The sequence below is a fragment of the Rhamphochromis longiceps genome, linkage group LG10 (assembly GCF_057381845.1).
Source record: "Rhamphochromis longiceps isolate RC_006_pf linkage group LG10, R_longiceps_female_GT1.1, whole genome shotgun sequence".
NCBI lineage: Eukaryota > Metazoa > Chordata > Actinopteri > Cichliformes > Cichlidae > Rhamphochromis > Rhamphochromis longiceps.
In genome coordinates, this window is record NC_140566.1 from 33,638,089 (window position 1) to 33,656,685 (window position 18,597).

At 42.7% G+C, this 18,597-nt stretch overlaps 1 protein-coding gene across 1 annotated transcript in view; it reads left to right on the forward strand.

Annotated features, from left to right (window-relative positions):
* The window catches only part of grk6 (G protein-coupled receptor kinase 6), a 49,066-nt gene that overhangs the window by 9,406 nt on the left and 21,063 nt on the right, over nt 1–18,597 (forward strand). The window contains exons 2-5 of the mRNA XM_085421342.1: nt 1,763–1,858; nt 11,419–11,531; nt 15,425–15,502; nt 16,907–17,007. Coding sequence (XP_085277468.1) covers nt 1,763–1,858; nt 11,419–11,531; nt 15,425–15,502; nt 16,907–17,007 — 388 coding nt within the window. The remainder of the gene's footprint in view (nt 1–1,762; nt 1,859–11,418; nt 11,532–15,424; nt 15,503–16,906; nt 17,008–18,597) is intronic.

An 18,597-nucleotide genomic window follows, 5' to 3' on the forward strand; every position in this document is an offset into this window, starting at 1 on the left:
TGTGCATTGCAGCTCGTGTGTGCACAGCTGGATTGGTGAGGAGCCGGCTCATCGCTGGGGATCATTTGTTGTAACGAGCCCTTTGGCCTTGCCTGCCACCTACGACCGACAACAGCAGAGGTGTTACTGAACATGTGTAAGCCTCAAACCCTCAAAATTAGAGATAGAGGGTGAAGCTGCAAAATTAGTGATTGTGGGTATGAGTGTTGGGTTTCCTGCTGTTTGTTTAAAGCGCATGGGAGCCACATCTGCTCAGATCAGCACCTCTGGTCACATCACCCCCACAGATCGAGCCTGCGCTTCCTACTAAAACCACAACATGCTGCTTTTCTCTCTTCTGTTCTCACGTTTGGACCGATCTAACCAACTTCCAGCAGGGGGCGACTCTTCTGGTTTCAAACAGATCTGATTGAATAGACGTCTATGAGAAAGCGACCCTGCTTCGTACTCAGTTTACGACCTTCGTGGAGCTCATGGTCGCAAGTTGTGTTTACCACGTGATGTTTACTTTGTAAACTGTGGTTGTTATGGTGGCGTTTTCAGATGAAACATGAAGAACAGTGATTTTGGGAACCCAAGAATATTCAGCCATGACCACCAACAGGAGGACTACTTATGTGGAATTACATCATGGCCATCAAAAGAATCTCATCACAGCAGCAACAAAGCTTTAAAACCACACAGACATCACCTGCTGCAGCTTCTATTGTATTATAGTCTGGTCTGCTTAGTGTGAACCACCATCGGAGTAAAATAATGTTACCTTGTGATTGGCGTATTGGCGTGTGTTCCCTTAGAATAAAAATCCAAAATGGAGTTTCCTGGCGTTTGCTTCGTCCACCAGTATGGAAGACGTCGACTTGCAAACACTCAAACTACTCTACAAATATAGTGTCCCTTCAAAGTAAAAGCTGTACCTTTTGAAACGTGTTGGTTGCAACAGTAAGGCGTAACTTTTACTTGGAAGGGAAACGCTCTCTGTTTCCAGGTTATATGTTGGCAGATAGGTTGGTGTGTTTCGTGCAAACTATGAGTGACTAAAGCAGTCGCAGGGAAGCTTTTAAGCTGGCAACCTCCAGAAACTACTTGACAACCAGTTGGAGAATAACATTTTTCCCAAATGACTGCTGGACGCTCTCAGTCCTAAGATTGAAAAAAACCCGACTTCATCGAACCAACGAGTTTCCTGGTTTCTAACACACAAACAGACCATCGTTTATATGTGATCTGTGGTGAGCAGTCAGGCTAACGCAGACTGTCCCTGCAATGAATTTACTTGTTGTTTAAGCACAGGAAAAACATCCAGCGCTCAGAAAATATCTGCATGTCTGCTTTTTCAGTGCAGCTTTTCACACTGATGATGTGATTTCACTGGGCGAATTTGCAACATTAATGTTTTCAAACCAAGTTAGATTTTTTGGATCTGAATAAGCAGATCTGACCAATCAGATCACTGCATCGATCGGGTCGATCGGCTCTCTGAAATGATTTTTTCTCCACCGCCTCAGAAATGGTCTCAAAATCCAACCTGGAAACCAGAATTTGCGTTTCTTACTTTACTTGTTCAGAAGCATCAGGGCGCGGCTCGTCAGGGCTCGACGCTGTGCTGTTTTTTAATATGCACTCGACACATATTTAAGTCTTAAAAACCTCAGTCGGGTTCTCAGTATCAACGGTATGACGACATCCTGCTGATTTACTTTTGAATGTTTCTTCTCCTTCAAACCCAAAATACAATAAAAAATGTGTATGTCATTCACAGGAGGGGGCGGGAACAGAAAAGGAAAGAGCAAGAAGTGGAAGCAGATGCTGCAGTTCCCACACATAAGTTTGTGCGAGGAGCTTCGACAAACCATAGGTGAGCTAACGCCGCTCTCTCTCTCAGAGCAGCACCTTTATCTCATTTGACGTGGACGCCTTTGAAACACATCGTATCCATGGCACCCTTTGAATACCCCCTCAGTCATCACCGCTGGTACCTCAAACTCGACATGATTAGACTTGCACAAAAAAACATCGAATTAAGAAATAGAGGAGATAAAGGAACTATTACCATGGAAAACACAGTCTGTGATCATGCAAAACACAAGAAATTATTTAAGTGGGTAATTGTGCAATAATATATTAAGAACTGAAAGGGAAGAATCTGTAGCTGTGCAGGTGGATTATTTACGATGTTTTTAACATCATGTCATTCTTTGATTTTGATTTTTCACTGTTATCATGATTACCGGCGTGTCCTCGTCCTCCGAAGGATGCAAATTATTGATTTATAAATAAAGTTTCATCTGTGGGGAAACGAGCAGTAACCAGCTGGGCTGAAACTCTGGACACAAACTGCAGTTCCACCAACGCCCACTTGGCGTGACACAATCCCTCATTGACTGTATTTAAAAGATGGACGTAGCCATCGTTAAGTCACTTATCGGGTGTGGACTTTTCAGTCGTTAACATCAACATTTAATCAGCAGCTACAGGCCGTGTCAGAGGCCACGCCCCTACCCTAAAGCCCTCCCAGTATAGCTCCAGGGTCATAAAAAAGTCTCCTGCTGCAGTCATTATGAAAACTGTCCACAGAGACCTAACTGTGTCTGCACCGGGCTGTTTGTTAAAGAATTGTGTGGGAGTTATATCTTAAAATGTCTTTAGTGAGAAGCAGATGACTCCGCTTTACTGGGGAAAAACCCCTAAAAGACGTCCAGTTTTAGATATTAATTTATGAATTGCTGCACAGCACGGCTCTGTGTGTTTCTCAGTTTTGTGGCTCATCTAAAGCCTGAATTCAATCCCCTCATTGTTTCAGAAGATGTTATGCTTTCTAGTGTCTCTCTCCGTGTCTTTGCACTCTGGTATGGTGGCCCCGAGGCTCAAAACTCTTTAAGAAAGCAAATAAAGTAGAGAACACACTGTCAGACACACGGCTGCAGTGAAACATGAGCTACTCATCCTCAGTATTAAACATGACATTTCACTGAGGGAATATGATCAGTGTTGATTTTTCATTTCCTCTGTATACAGCAGCAGCGGTGGTGGCAGCTTCCTAATTCTGTACAGAAATAGACTCTCATTCATCCACATGGCTGATATTATCACCAGCAGACCTCAGGTTGTGTACAAAACGGCAGAAAATGGATGGCACACTGTCCTGTGATCACAAAACTGTTGCTCATCAACAATTAGTTGCAACACATAAACCTCCATAAATCACAAATGATTGAATAAATGAGTTGTTGCATGTGAATAACAAACTTTAACAGTATTAAGGCTAAGTTTTAGTTTTTAAATGCGAGATATCTCTGCTGTGAGAACTGATCGGAGTGGATATGCTGAGGAAGAAGTTTATTGTGAGAGGGAAACGACTCTTTCCAAGGTCAACAGTGACCCTTCACACTCCAACATCTCACTTCCAACCACTTTGGATATGATCCATGACATTGTGCTTGCATTCACCTCATTTGTAGCAATAACTGTGACTTTGTCTCACAGTTTTTAACCGGACGGTTGGGAAATTGCTTAATGCTGATTAATGTAGAATAGAATAGAATAGAATAGAATAATCCTTTAATTGTCCCACAACGGGGAAATTTGGTTGTAACAGCAGCCAAAAAGACACATATACAAACAAACAGGACACAGAACAGAAACGTACACAATTTTCTTACATATTTACATCAAGGACAATGGTCACTATAAACAGAGAGTACTGTACAGTTATTAAATAAAATAAAACTAGCTACAGATAAGATGTGTCTGGCAGAACTTTCATGCCGAGCGTAACACTGAAGTGTTTGCTGTCGTTGCTCTTCATTTTCATACATTTCCATTTGTGTAGAAAACATTTCCCTCCTACAGGAACTAGACTAGTTTAAATTTAGACCAGTTATCAAATAAAAGTTATATGAGCTCCATGGAGCCCGTCGATCGACCTGCAACTTTTATAAGCAGAAGGCTCTCGATGATTTGAGATGACCCCCCCATCTCCGCCACACGTTCATGCCGATGTCAATAATTAGGATTTTAGGGTTCATCTACTTGCCCAAACCCCACTTTAGCCCCACGCTGACCCCCACTTTATCCACATGCACATGGTAGTGGTCAGGTTGTTGTGCATGAACCTCATGATTGTTGTATATTTTGTTGGAGTTGTGAACTTTGTAACCATGTTATATGGAAGGTTTTGGAAACTGTTGCAGAATAAACTGAGAATGAAAAACAGTTGCCCTCCAGTCCCCCAAACCAAGACTCACTTTTGAGATGACAGTTGACGTCTTTTGTAATCGCCAGGCTGTCACTGCTTCCTGTCCAAAACACCGAGACTGTGGATCAAGCGTTGCTACAACTTCTGTTTTTATGCGTCCTTTACTTTTTGAAGTTGTGTTCTCAGAGCTGCAGCTGCCATGTTATAAAAATGTCTTTTACATTCAGGCAACAAGCAGCGACAATCTGCGCGAACTTTAATAGCATGCTGTTCATTGAAAAGTCAAACCTGCGATGGGTCTGAAAGTGTGTGGGTGGTATGAAGACAAAACGCTAGTGTTGCTCAAGTACTACCACAGAGGAAACTGTGGCGCCTGCAGAAAGAGGAAGCAGCCTGTTTTTTTTCTACTGTTTCAACCAACTGATTACTTTCATTTTAACTGGTGACTGGTTGGAGAAATAAAATTTAGACTCACTCAGGAAAAGATCTGATCTCTACCTGAGACCAGACTCAGAGATAATCGTTGTTGTGCTTTGTCATTGGTTGCACTTAGTTTTTTACAAAATAAAATTAAAGGTCAAAGCAGCGAGCATGTTTTTCTCTACGCCTGGCTGGTTTTCTCCAGGTGCTCAGGTTTCCTCTTCAATCTGAAGTCGTGCATGTTAGGTCATCTATCTGCAATCATGTAGATTACAGATAGATAAAACTCGCACACAGCAGTTTTTTCTAAAGAATAAAGTCCTGTGTGAATGAATGACGGTGGTTTGTGGTGTAAAGAGCTTTGAGTCAGCTCAAAAAAGTGCAGGTCCACTGACTGTCTCACATTTTGGGGGTAAGAAGCCTGTGTGCATGTTTACTTCAGAAAGCATGAAGTAGAATGATGCAGGCACTGTAACGTCACTGAAACCTCGGTGTTTGCACTGTCATGTTGGATTGTTGCACCCAGAAGTGACCATATTTGGGCAACTGTGCAACACAGACAAAGACATCTGCTAATTAGCGCCAGCTAATAATCGTCTACAAATTCACTCACTTATATTATTGGTTCAGTAACTTGTTTGAAAAGCCCCAAAAGACACGATGAGCTCAAACATGGTTCCTGTCAAACTTTAAGCTTGGAGCTGGGCTGATGACTTGTTATAAAACTTAATATGGCTCGAGGCACAGAGCGGCGACAGGTGGGCAAGCTGGACTAAAGTACAGCACATGTTTGTTACTGGTAAACCAAAGTTCACCAAAGAAGTCAAGGACTACACATACGCTCAAGTCTTACAGGTTTCTATTGCTTAATACATCCATTCACCAGCTCCCGGGGGCATGCTTCCAGGGTCGTGTTCAGTTTACTGTTACTGTTTTGGGAAGTTCGTGGAGCAGTTCAAAAAGACAATGAAAGCACATGAAGCTAACTGAGCTAAAATGTCAGGACATTTTCCAAAGCTGTACTTTGCTCACATGTATCAGGAAACAGTCTGATCCAGATGTGTTTTCACTACTGGAAATACTCAATTTGGTTAAAGCCAGGGTGGCACCTGAGTAGAGCGTGCAAGAGACAGAAAACATATTTATTTTGCTTGTAGGGATGGTCATGATTTTTGAATATTCAAATAGTCATTCAAGACGTCTCCGGACTCAAAATGGGCCTTTGTTTATGCACGTAAGCACAATCGGTCCGATAGTTGAGCCATTTGGTAAACAAAACTCTGCATGATTCAGCAACAGCAACGACAATGTGACACGTTTCATCACTCAGGTTTCCCCAAGCGTATACCACAGGTTCCAGTCCAGAAACATCCCTGTCTCAATAACGTGTTCGGGCTTACCCCATTTACTAATCACAGCGTGGACTCTTCATCTTTTCTTTTTACCAGATTAACATTCCCGTCCACACAGATACGTTCACACTGTGTTTAACACCGGAAATGCCAAGGCGGTCGTTTTAAACCCTGTTTAACTCTCATCGTCAAAAGGAAGAGAAAGTATAGCTAGAGCTGCAGAGGGCGTCGTTTTGACCCCTACACATTCATATAAAACCACTAGAGCAGGGAGTGCGAGACTGAGTGGGTGGAGGACCGGTGCAGAACTGAAGTAGCTGAAGTCCAGAGTGTGGAGAACTAAACGGAGCAAATCCAGAGCGGCACCCAAACGTATGTCAGGCCTGAAGAGGTGAAGCTGAGACGGCTTCAGGTTTGATGATCAGAGGCAGATGATAAACTTTGACTGTTCTGCTTTTACAGTAATTATTTAAAATGTGTTGAAGCAGCTCTGAGGTCAGCTCTGTTTTTACACCACCTTCATTTTAATACAGCTAACCCCACAATTCATGTTCTTCTTCTTTCATAACTCCATTTGTAGTTACTGTGCTTTGTTTAACTCTTTGTAGTTTAGTCGAACGTGTTTGTGTTAAATCATTGATGAAACCTTTAAAATCAACCTTAAATAATTATTTGGCCGAATCTTACTTAAAATTAGAAAAACAGTTGAAAGGTAACAACTTGTCTTTAGCATCCGTGCTGTTGTTACAGGACAGGCTCAGAACGGCCCCTGGCACTTCCAGTGTGGTAACCTCGGTGGGTAATCAACTCATGCAGCTCTTCCATATCATTGTCCAAACACCTCACATTCCACGTGACGATGGCAGGAACAGACTTCCTTTTAGCTGCGAGTAGCCTCTGCTCGGGGACTACGGGCCATCGTCGGGTGACGACACTCTGCCTCCAGAGTAAACTGGAAAAACACCAACAGGAGCAGCTGTAACGGCCGTCAGGCTCAGAGCAGCACCAGGACATTATTGATATTATTAATAGAGCAGTTGCCGATATTTCAAATGAAATAGAGGCTAATATGAATATATCTGAAGCGGTGGCGTTCCCTTTGGTTAGGCTGTGGCAGGAGAGGCAGCAGCTTATTGAATAACGTGACCACTCTGTTTCCAGCTCATCTGCTGATTTTCCTAATCATCACTGCATCTGGCTTCTTTTAGACACGTACTTAACATAATTAAAGACTTCCTGCTGATGTGAAAATATAAGGAAATAAAGATGAGCCGTTTCACACTCGAGGTGCTGCTTCTTTTGTTTCCCTGGAAGGGCCGATGCAAATAAGTTTGGATTTGAATGAGTTCAGTCAAACACACACAGGAAGTTAGAAGCTCAGCACTAAAACCACATACAGTACGGTTTGAAATGCTGATGTCCCACAGAGGGGAGCAGAGGTGCTGCAGGGCTGATAGGCCAGAAGGAGGAAAGTAAAAACAGAGGATGAGAACGTGAGCCGACAGACGAAGAAGGAAGTCACGATTCATCCTCGAGACTTTTTTGTAACCAGAAGAACGAAGACGAGTGGGAGGAAGATATTCAGGAGACTCTTTTTCCTCTCATCCCCTGATACGAACATCATTTATTGTTATGTAATTATGCCGCAAGCAACGTGAGACATTTCTATGTTGCACAACAGAGATCTTACAGATGTTCTCCCTTTGTTACAACACATTTCACCAGCACCAATGAAAAACAAAAAACTGAAGATTGGCCCTGCACTGCACTCGGACATGTGCAGTGCATTCGCAGGCTGGTCTGAAATGCAGCAAAACACAAAGTGTGTTTTTCTGTCTGTTTGTGCCCCGGTGACTCTGCTGTTCGCTGAACCTGAGAAACACGTGCAGGGAGTTTCACCGCACGGCCTCCTCTGCACAAATGAAAGCATCTGTAGTCTCGATTGATGCTTTCTCCTCCGCCTCCCCCTTCCCCTCCTCCTCAGTCCTCATAAGAGGCCATTAGAGTAACATGATATTACAGTAAAGTAGGTCCACACTGGTTTCAGTGTTCAGCTGCTGAATCATAGGAATATGTTTATGGTTTAAATAGAACCGAGCAACCCAGAGAGAGGAAGAGGGAACCGGCTGCTTCGTCAGGGTGGTGATGCTGTAATCATGCAGCAACTTCCAGGGCGATAAAATAAAGTATGGTAACTGCTCTGGTTCTTTTAAAGCACTTTTCTACTCGTCAAAGCACTTTGCACAACTTGCACAACCAGCACTTTTCTATGTAAGTGCTAATATCTAAGATTCATAGACATTGATAATCAGGGGTTAAGTAGGATTTAATGAAAATAATATTTTTTATTGTGCTGCTGCTGCTCTGAGGTTTACTGCTTCCTTTTACCAAATACATCCTACAATATATACACTCACCATCCACTTGTTCAACTGGTCATTAACACAGACATCCAATCACACGGTGGGAGCTCAAGATGACCTGCTGAAGTTCAGTCTGAGCCCCACAATGAGGAAGATTTCCCTGACTTTGAAGACGAGCTGGTTTGAGTATTTCAGACGCTGCTAATCTGCTTGGATTTTCCTACCAAGCTGGTTTGAAAGGAAGGAAACAGTAACTCTGGCTTTTTCTGCTGACCTTTCCTCCTGTTGGTTATTGATAGTTGTTCAGCTCGTTCTAGAACAAACTGGTGCACTTAATATCAGTGTGACGCTGCATAAAGTGATGGAGGCACTCTGTCGTGCTTCGGTCTGGATGGAAACTCACTTTCACTGCAGGGCCTTCGAAGCCAACAGGACACCCGACAGAGGCCTCTTTGTTTTCTGCGTGTTAATGTACAGCATGTTCTCTACAGCCCTGGATCTCCATTCATGTATATCACAACTCCTATCATGTCTCAAAACGTCCGTAATCAGCCATAATGAGATAATGATTATTCGGAGAATTCCCAGAACTTTGAGATGCAAGCGTCTGATACTGCCTAAGTAACTTTATGAACTGTAATGAAGTAATTTATGTCCCTTTTGTAAAGAAAACAGTGGGTTTGTAGATATGAAGACTTGGAACGGTCTTTTTCTCGTCTTTCTCTCTTTCGTGTCCTTTGTCATCCACAGATTTATTCCCTTTGCTGCACACTTAGCTTCTCTGTTCTCTCTGCAGCGGGACTTAAGTGGAACATCAGAGAGAGAAGAGATCATTAGAGGAGAGGAGAGCGGGACAAAGGGCAGAGCAGAGACAACTAGAGCAGAAAATCTCAAAGTAGGATGAAACAGAGGAGAACCTGACGGAACAAGGCATCAGTAACCATCAGTCAGTGGGTCATCAAAAGGAAATGACTCAGCAGAGTAACAATCGAAGGGGCGCGCCACCCGAGTTATGTTCATCTACTGAGCCGGGCAGGGAGACAAAAAGATGACACGGACTACATCACCCACAAAGCAAACAGCATCTTTTTACTCCTGCAGCTGGTTTTATGAATGAAACTTCAGTCTGTTGGTGTAACTTGGCGATTAAATCGACAACCCTGACACGACGCCTCTGTCAGATAAAACTCAGGTTTAGAGTAAGCCAGTAGTTTGGATTAAAACGCTTCACAGCAGTAACAACGCTCACTGACAAATGTCGACACAAGAGGCTGAAATCTAACAAGCTTTATTATTATATATGCAGATGACACCCTGCTGTAGCTCGGCATCTATTGAAGTCAGTGTGTGATGCACTGGGTTAAGGATTCAGTTGAACTGGGCCAGTGTTTGGGCCTGACAGCGATACAATATTCTGTCCGTTTGTAACGATTTGATTTTGGTCTCAGTTGCTGAATGGTTACAGTTCAAAGAGTCGCAACTTTACGTTATCGTGTCTTTTATTCCATATTCACTGTGGAACCAGAAGAGAATGATTCCAGTAACACTGATGTCTGTTTACGTGAGCCGTTCGAGGCTGTGCTGCTGTTGTAGCGACAGTCACATGTACACCAAAAACAAAAACATACTCGCATGAGGAGGCTTTAGATTGATATCTGGGGTCGTTTCAGTTCATCTGTCCAGCTGTGTTTGAGGGAAAAAATAGAAACGCTAACAAGGAAACGTGGATTTGCATCTGAGACTCGTACAGATGCAAAACAACCCAGGAAGCTTCACGCACAAGCAAATGTGATTCACTGACGATCGGGGCGGTCGGCGTGAGAGACGAGGAAAAGAGCGAAAAGGTCAGACTGATCAATGCGACACTTCAGCAAGAGAGGTGTACTCCTCCGTCAGTCACAGGATCTCCAGTGCTCACTGAGGGAGGCCTGCTCCTTTATTCCTATAAGAAAGTGTGCTGCCTCTTTAGCATTTACATTCAGTCTTTCACAACAGTTCCTGCCTCACAAATGTGCTGAGCATGTTTCCTTCCTCAGAAAACATTTTATAACCTCCATTCTCTACATGGAGAAATAAGCGTCCATCTGACTTTCATTTTCTAGAGCCTTCTAATAATGCAGTACATCAGAAACAACAGTAATAATAAGATAATAAGAGCACATTTGGTGCCGGCTCACAGCATAACAGGGAACGACACTGATCCATGGAATAATCAAATACCAGCATATTTGCATAAACCTGCAGTTTTGCTTGCAGGAACTTTATTATTTATGTTATAAAAAGTCAGCTTTTATTTAGAAGGAAGTAAAAATGTTTGGGAAAGAAAAACTGTGTCGAAAGCAAATTTCATCTGATGAATTTTCTACGTTGTAAATAGTCACAGGGTATAAGGCGTGCTTAAGGTTGCGTGCGACTTTGTACTTCCTGTGAGGGTCTGATTTAATTTGAAGCTTGAAGTTTGTTATAGAAAAGAACCCAGAGTTTGTGTTTAGATTGTGACCTTTGGAGTGGGTGTTGGATGGATCTGGTTGCAGTTTTTAACAGAGCTCTGAAAGTTGCTTCCTGAGCTTCTGAAGCTCTGAGGATTAAAAATGATGGAAAAAGATGTTAAAAAGCACCAAAGTTAAACTCATCCCTGTCCTTCAGGGGCCTCAAAGACCTCTACACACCAAACATCTTTCCTGCATTTGGACTCGCCTATTCTTAATCCAGCCTTTTACTCCACCGGAGTTTGCTGGATGAAGCTCGATTGATCAGATCCGATAAACAGATCCGATCAATCAGACATCAGTGTGCTCGCTTTGAGGTTTATTTTCTGCATAAAGGCGTTTATGTTACGCAATCAGTTTGCATCTGAAAAGTTTTGCGTTGCTCCTTCGCAGCACGCTCAGTGTGCAATGGGCTTAACCTGAGAGCATTCACAGACTGATTCTGGATTAAATAACGTGCACGTTTGTGTCCAGATAAACGAAGTATGTGAGAATTGTTTCTTCCATCAGTGTAGGCAGGCCTCCTGTAAAACAGTGCCGGCGGTTTGATTCAGATCTGTGTAACGATGACCTCGCTTGCCTCCGTGTCTCTGCAGAGAAGGACTACAGCAGCCTCTGCGAGCGGCAGCCAATCGGACGGCTGCTCTTCAGGCAGTTCTGCGAGACTCGAGCCGAGCTGAAGCGCTGCGTCAAGTTCCTGGACGCCGTGGTAAGCAGAGCCGTCTTCGTCTGACCTCTTCTCTTTGTGTGCCTCAGCATCTTTCTCTGCAGGGTTCAGACTGTCCTGTAAGCCCAGGGTTTATCAGCCTCCCACGTACGCATTAACGTGAAAACAACGTGACCAATCAGAGACGGAGAGGTCAGCTGACAGCAGAGAGGAACAGACACGATTAAACTGTATTATTAGAAAACTGTTTCTGAGTTTAAACAATACAGACTGAAAGTATCATCTGAGGGTTTGTGTGGCAGGAAAAGTGTGATACAGCTGTTTATTAATGAGTGTTTGCTTTAAGCTGTGAGGTCAGTATGACTGCAACAGTGAAAGAGGCTGACTGAGTTAGTACACTTATCAGTGTGTGCAAGGATCTGACATTTAACTACAGCTTGTAATTAATCAGTTAGATTAATGTGTTGTTTAGATGTGCTTCAGGCAGTTTGAAGACCTCATTGTTCAGTGCTGTGTGAGGAGGTGGAGGAGGTGGAGGAGGCGCTCCTGTAAGAAACCCTGGGTCATTCCTGTCATTGATGCTGTTAGGGAACGAGGCAGTGATTTCTGTACTGCTCTCTAAACTGCACCGGGTGTAACATCGTTATTTAGTAGCTTTAATACAAGCATATGACAGGAAATGAGGTAGAATATACAGCAGGCCTTTAACAGGAAACAAACACTTTGACATTTAAACGCTGTGATTATAGCACTACATGCACAATATTCACTCACTTTTAGCTGATTTTTGGCCTCCAGCGACTCACATTGATAAAGGAAGTTATCAGCTAAATGCTGCTCTCAGTTTACAGCAGGAAGTAACACACAGTAACAGGGCACGGTAAAGTGGCCTATTTATGCTTTTTTTCTGCTGTGATACATAAACAGTTTTTTCAGGATTCGAGTCGCCCAAAATAAATGCACATGTGCCCCAACTGTCCAAGCAGGCCAACGCCGAGCTGTGGGAAAATGTTCTTTTTTTCTCCGGGTGAACGGACCCTTCCAAAAGCTGATTGGCGAGTTTAATTACCCTGAATGCCCAAATGGAGCACTTGAAGATGAGGAGGAGGAAGTAGGGTTTAATATCTGTTTAATGAAATACCGGAACTCTTGACTTCTGGGAACAATCTGCGTCACTGAGTCGCTCTTTCCTACCTCCCATGCTGTGTCCCCGTCACACACACACTCCGGTGGGAATGAAACAAAGTGTGAGGGAAGCATTCCTGAAGTGAGCGGAGCGAGTTACGACTCGTTTACTGCAGCAGATGGGGTCACACAGTGTGTTTCTGTATCTAAAACCATTACAGTGGGGACATTTCTGCTTTATGAGGACATTCAGAGTGGTCCTCACAACTTCAGGGACCAGACGCAGTTTAAAGAGCCAGGTTCGTCAGGGGGAAGGTTTGAATTAAGGGTTTAGCCGGGAATCCTGATGTTCAGGTTTTTTAGTCATGAATTTGTTGATGATTTTTTTGAACGAGGACTTTCTGGGGACCACGACTTTCTTGGTGCCTCTGTGTATTACTTCATCACTGTCATCTATGTTTATCCTCTGGGGATATGCATACAAATTGAATATTAATCTACCAAATTATACTGGAAATATTTTGGTTTGAACCACTCAAAAGATGAAAAGGAGCACAAATCAGCATCAGGAAGTTGTTTTGAAGTTTAAAGAATTGAGGGGTCGTCCTCCGGAGACCACAGATTTGTAGATGTCCCTACGTGTTAAATATCAGTAATTCATCACTGTCATCTGTGATTATCCTCTCGGGATGTGTTTACAAAAATCCAGTCCATGTGATTACACTCAAGATATTTCAGTTTTATAGAGCCGCTGCATGTTGTCTTGAGTTGAGGGTTCATTCCCTGGGAAATCTATCCAGTCAGTGCAATAACAAGTTTGAACAAGTCCAAAATCTTAAAATCTGATCTGAAACCACCTGCTGGTGATACGGTAAAGTCAGAGGATAATCAGTGTTTGTAGGGTTCACTCTGCAGAGACCATGAATCTCTGTGCAAAAGTTCATAACAAATGAGGGTTTGAAGCATAAAGAGCTCTTTGACCTGTCAGACAGTATCACACTCAGAACAAAAACAAACATTATTCAGACAGGAAGTGTGGGATTATTTTATATTAACTGTCCTGGTTCATGGCTAATCCTGTCTGAGCTTAGGTAAGGGCAAGGGTAAGTCAAATTTCACCTGCTAATATGGGAAAGTAGTAAAAACAAATGAAAGCTGTCAGGTTGTAACTGCGGAGGCTCATCAGGTTGAGGTAATGTCAGATTAACCGTTTAAGCCTGCATTTCTTTAAGTTTTGCCAATTTGGTGTTATTAACAGTAGAAATGATTTGTTAAAGTGGATCAGGTAATGGTTGCAGTCCTATCTGCTGAGGTAGAGGAGGTTAATGAAGGCAGTCTGCTCTGCTCAGCTGACTCCAGTCTGATGGCTTTGCAGTTTTCAACTCGCATTCGAAGCAATTATGCTCCCTTTTACCCCACAACCGCTTCCCGTCTCGTCTCTGAGAGCCCTGCGAGAGGACGAGATGGAGAGGGGAAAATGAGATTTGAACCGTCTCCGCTGTCACTTAGCATTAGTTTACAGGCTCTCGCTGCCAGAGGGGAGAGGAAGCACTTTGGGGTTTTCCAGTCAGGCTCAGTTTACTGCAGGTCATTCACAGGGAGGAGTAGATGCAATCGGTTCGGGTGTGGGGGAGGAGGGCTACAAAAAGTCTTCAATTAACTCATAAAGTGGGTTTTCTGAAGCCGAGAGGAGGCTGCAGGGGACACACACGAAGCTGGTAGTTCAGCTGAGCAATCATTCAATAGTATGGGCTTTCAATACTGTCATCATATATTCACAGTTTCATCAGATCCAAATTAATGACTGAGTTATGTTTTTAAATGAAATGACATCTAGTGGTCATATGCAGAAATGCATGTAAAAATGAGCTTATGTGGAAAAAAAAAAGAAAAAAAAAAAAAAGAGTTCACTTTAACCCAAACACTTCTCTAACTCTGTTTAGATAGCGCTATATAAATGCAATCCATTATTATTAGTCAGGTGTTTTGATGACAGGATGCTAAAAAAAATACAGCTAGCAGCAACATGGTAAAACCCAAATAAAATAAATGTTTTTAACCACATTTTTCTGGCAATGCTGAAACTGAAAACCACATCCTGGTACTCTTCTCTTTGTGAAGGTCTGGCAGTGTCACATTGTAGTGCAGAAATTCTCAAAACTCCTTAGTTAGCTTGAGATGCCAGAAACTACCTTGTTTGTCTTAAGTGCTAAAAACTCTTTAGTTAGTTTAAAATGCTAAAAGCTACCCAGTTAGCATCAATTGCTAAAAACTACTTAGCCTCAGAAGCTAAAAGCAACCCGGTTAGCATCAATTGCTAAAAACTACTTAGCCTCAAATGCTAAAAGTAACCTGTTTTGCGTCAATTGCTAAATGCTACTTGGTTAGCATCAATTGCTAAAAACTACTTGGTTAGCATCAGTAGCTAAAAGCTAATTGATTATTGTTAATTGCTAAGAATTACTTGGTTAACCCTAATTACGAAAACGACTTTATTTCAAGTGATTAAAAAATACTCAGCAATAATTGATAAGTTACTGAGTTTGCCTCAAACATTAAAATTGACTTGCTTGGATTTAATGCTAAAAGCTACCTGTGTAGGTTCAGGCGCTAAAGCCTTCTTGGTTAAACTTTCTTCGTACTAAGAAATACAAAGGCCCTAGAACATAATGTCACAAACAAAAAGTAAACTCAGGTCATGGCAGTAAATGAATTCACTGAGATAAGTTGAGCACAGTTTTGTCCTCAGATTGTGTTATTTGAGTATTAGCGCCTGCTGACAGCATGCTGATGTGTGCGTTTCTCTGCAGGCGGATTACGAGGTGACGCCGGATGAGAAGAGGAAGGAGTGCGGACAGGAGCTCATCGAAAAATACTTCAACCCAAAGGTACTTTCTGATGTTTCCTGTCAGGTCTGACATGGTTTTATTTTTATTAGGATGATATCTGTTAGTATTTTTGTTTATTGCCCACATGTACAGGATCAGAGATAGCTCAAAGCTCATTTCCCTCTGAAGCAGGAAGATATAGAAACAAGCCCAAACTGAAGACCAACGACCATCAAATGACCAAAAGGTTTCCACTGGCTTTTGGTCATTAAATGTGTCACAAACATAAAATATCTACAAAAATCACCTGAAAAGTGTCCAAACTGTGATGTTTAAAGAAAATTATTGCATTGGACGATCTTGAATTTGACAACAAAACATCAGTTTTGTTGTCAAAGTAGCAGAGGAGCTCTGTCGGAGTGATTTAAACTTTTATTAATGATGCATTCATTGACAAAAATATCAGACCAAAAGTCGTCAAATCTTTTCCATGTTTTACATTGTTTCTGTCTGTCGGTACCAGTGTGCTGTGACAGTGTGCACTATAGATTTATTTTATAATTTTATTCAAAATACATGTAAATTATTAAATTAATAAAACTCGTCATCACAGCAGACTGAATAGAGTCACTGAGTTTTGGACAAAGTGCTAAATTTATTTGTATTTTTTAGTTTTTTACTGTTATTATTTTTTCAGCCAGTTTTGTAGCAGACGGTTCGACTGTCTTCTGTTAAATGCCCCCACTGTGGTTGAATTTTAAAAACACCTGCCTCTAGAGCGTCCCTGAACGCATCACTCAGGAGGAAGCGCTCAGTCCGGCTCGTCAAGAAGGAAATCTGATGGAAAATCAGATTTAATCAGCTGATGATGGATGATGATGGGAGCAGAGCCGCTCATTGGCTGACCTTATGATGATGTAACTACCTGCAGTCCTGAGGCCTGAACTATGAAGGAGGGTTTGTGAGGTTCAGGATAATCCTGAAGTTTCAGTGTCATGAAGGTGGTTCACTTCTCAGCAGGCGAAGGTTATGTTTGACATAAGAGATCACCGCCTGCTGACCAATCAGATCTCTGTGTTTGATAGTAAGAGGGTCAAAAGTCTTTTCTCTCTACCTCAGGTGTTTCCAGGCCAGGTGAGATAGGTAGTCTGATGCCTGACCAGCATCTGTGCTTCTGATACTCTGATTGGTCATTGCCTGTGTCAGGATCAGTGAAGCCAGATAACAGAAAGAAATCCTGGCCTCGCCTCGTAGTTCAGGCCTCGGTTCAGGCTGAAGCTCCGCCCTGATGTTTCCTGCTAATTCTGTGTGAGCGCGAACGTGCAGGTCTGAACCTGCAGACGAACACAAACACCTCCCAGCTCCGTCTCAAACCTCATCCGTCCGGCTCTCTCTGTCAGAGTTACAGTCGGAGCTGATTCACTGTTTTCACCTGGATTTCATGTGTTTTTTTTCCCTGTGCAGTCAGAGGACCACGTGCCTGAGGTGGAGGAGGCCATGATGGCTCAGTGCACAGAGAGGCTGCAGCAGGAGGCCTGCAAAGACCTCTTCAAGGACTGTACCAAGTAAGATTGCAGGGTTTTTAAGGATTTGTTTGCTGTTCTTTTGGATATATTTCCCCAGTTTAATCAGATCAGCTTTTTTAAGGTTTGATTAATGTGCTTGTTCAGACTCTCGCTCACCTTGGACCCCAGGAACATTAAAGTTGAGAGGTTTTCACTGGGCAAGGGGATACTACCAAAAAACACACATAAACAAAAAGTGACTTGTAACACAAATGTAAAACCTAAGCTGTTAGATAAATCAAAGAAATTAAATCTGAGACCCCCCCACACACCTTACAGTCCGGAGTAAGCAGCCCTGAGGCTGAAACAAGAATCCTCAGTCAGTTTCAGACCAGTGAAACCAGTCCATAACAAACTGTTTTCAAAGAAAATCAGAAAAGGAAACATTCAGAGCTGAGACCATTCGCCAACCAAAGACGTCACCAGATATTATTATTAGGAAACCCATGAACAGGCCGAGGTGCTATTTCCTGACTCTAATGTACATCTAATGACATCAGAGTTTACAAACCACAGTGGAAACCCATAAAACCAAAATAATATGGTTGTTGACTCAATCAGTACTTTTAACCTTCCCTTTCACTGCAGTTGAGTAAAGCTGGGATCCCCACAGCACCATTTACAAACTGGAGTAAGAAACAGTTTCCGTTTCAGGGTAAATAAATTAAATCAGCTGAGTCAAATGTATTCTTTTACCTCGAAATATTTAAAATACAACAGCTGCTCTCTTTGTTCATGCTTTCTCACAAAAAGCCTTTGAACTCTAGGACTCGTTTATGGCGTCAGCATTTACCTGATGATGGTCAAACACACGAGTAACGGCACCAACAGCTGACTCCAACAAAATAAGACGAGCAGCGTCAGACAGAAAGATGAATGTGCCGCATCCAGATCCTATCTCAAGTCCAAGCTGCTTCACTTTACTGGGAATATCACAAGATCTGGAATATTCTGCTTCACCTGCTGCGGCTTTAACCCGACTCTGTGGATGGGCAGTGATGTGCGTTTTGTCTCTGCGTCACAAAAAAAGATTTCCCCCAGAATCTTCCCACTCAGACGCTTCATTTTATGGACACATGAAGGAAAATGTGATTACATCTACGTTTGAGAAGCTGCAGGTTTTCCGAGCGTGTGATGAGCTTGGAAACGAATCGGCGTTTGTTTGAACAATGCCCTGTTTGTGTAGGCGCGGCAGAGAAATTGCCACTTAATGTCAAATATAAGAGATTCAGTTGTGCAGATATGACAGACTTTATCCATTCTGCGTGAAATAAAACATCCCTTTGTGTCGAGGGTGTCGGCGTTAGCGCTTATCCAGAAATATCTCTGGTAAACATCGAGGGCCCTGCAGAGAGACCGGCAGCCGGGCTTTGATGTCGGCCCCGTGCGAAGTCTTTAAAAGTCACAAGGCTCGAGTCCAACTGAAGTCAGAGTTCAGAGCAGCGTCGATTTTTAGAAGGTGATAAAGTCAACGGTTTTTTCAAACTTGTGTCCTGAGTGTTGTGTGTGTGAGGGGTTATGATTGGCCCAGAGGAGGACCAAACGTCCGAAGAGTTCTCCGTCTAATAACGTTTGCTGGAGTGTTTCTGG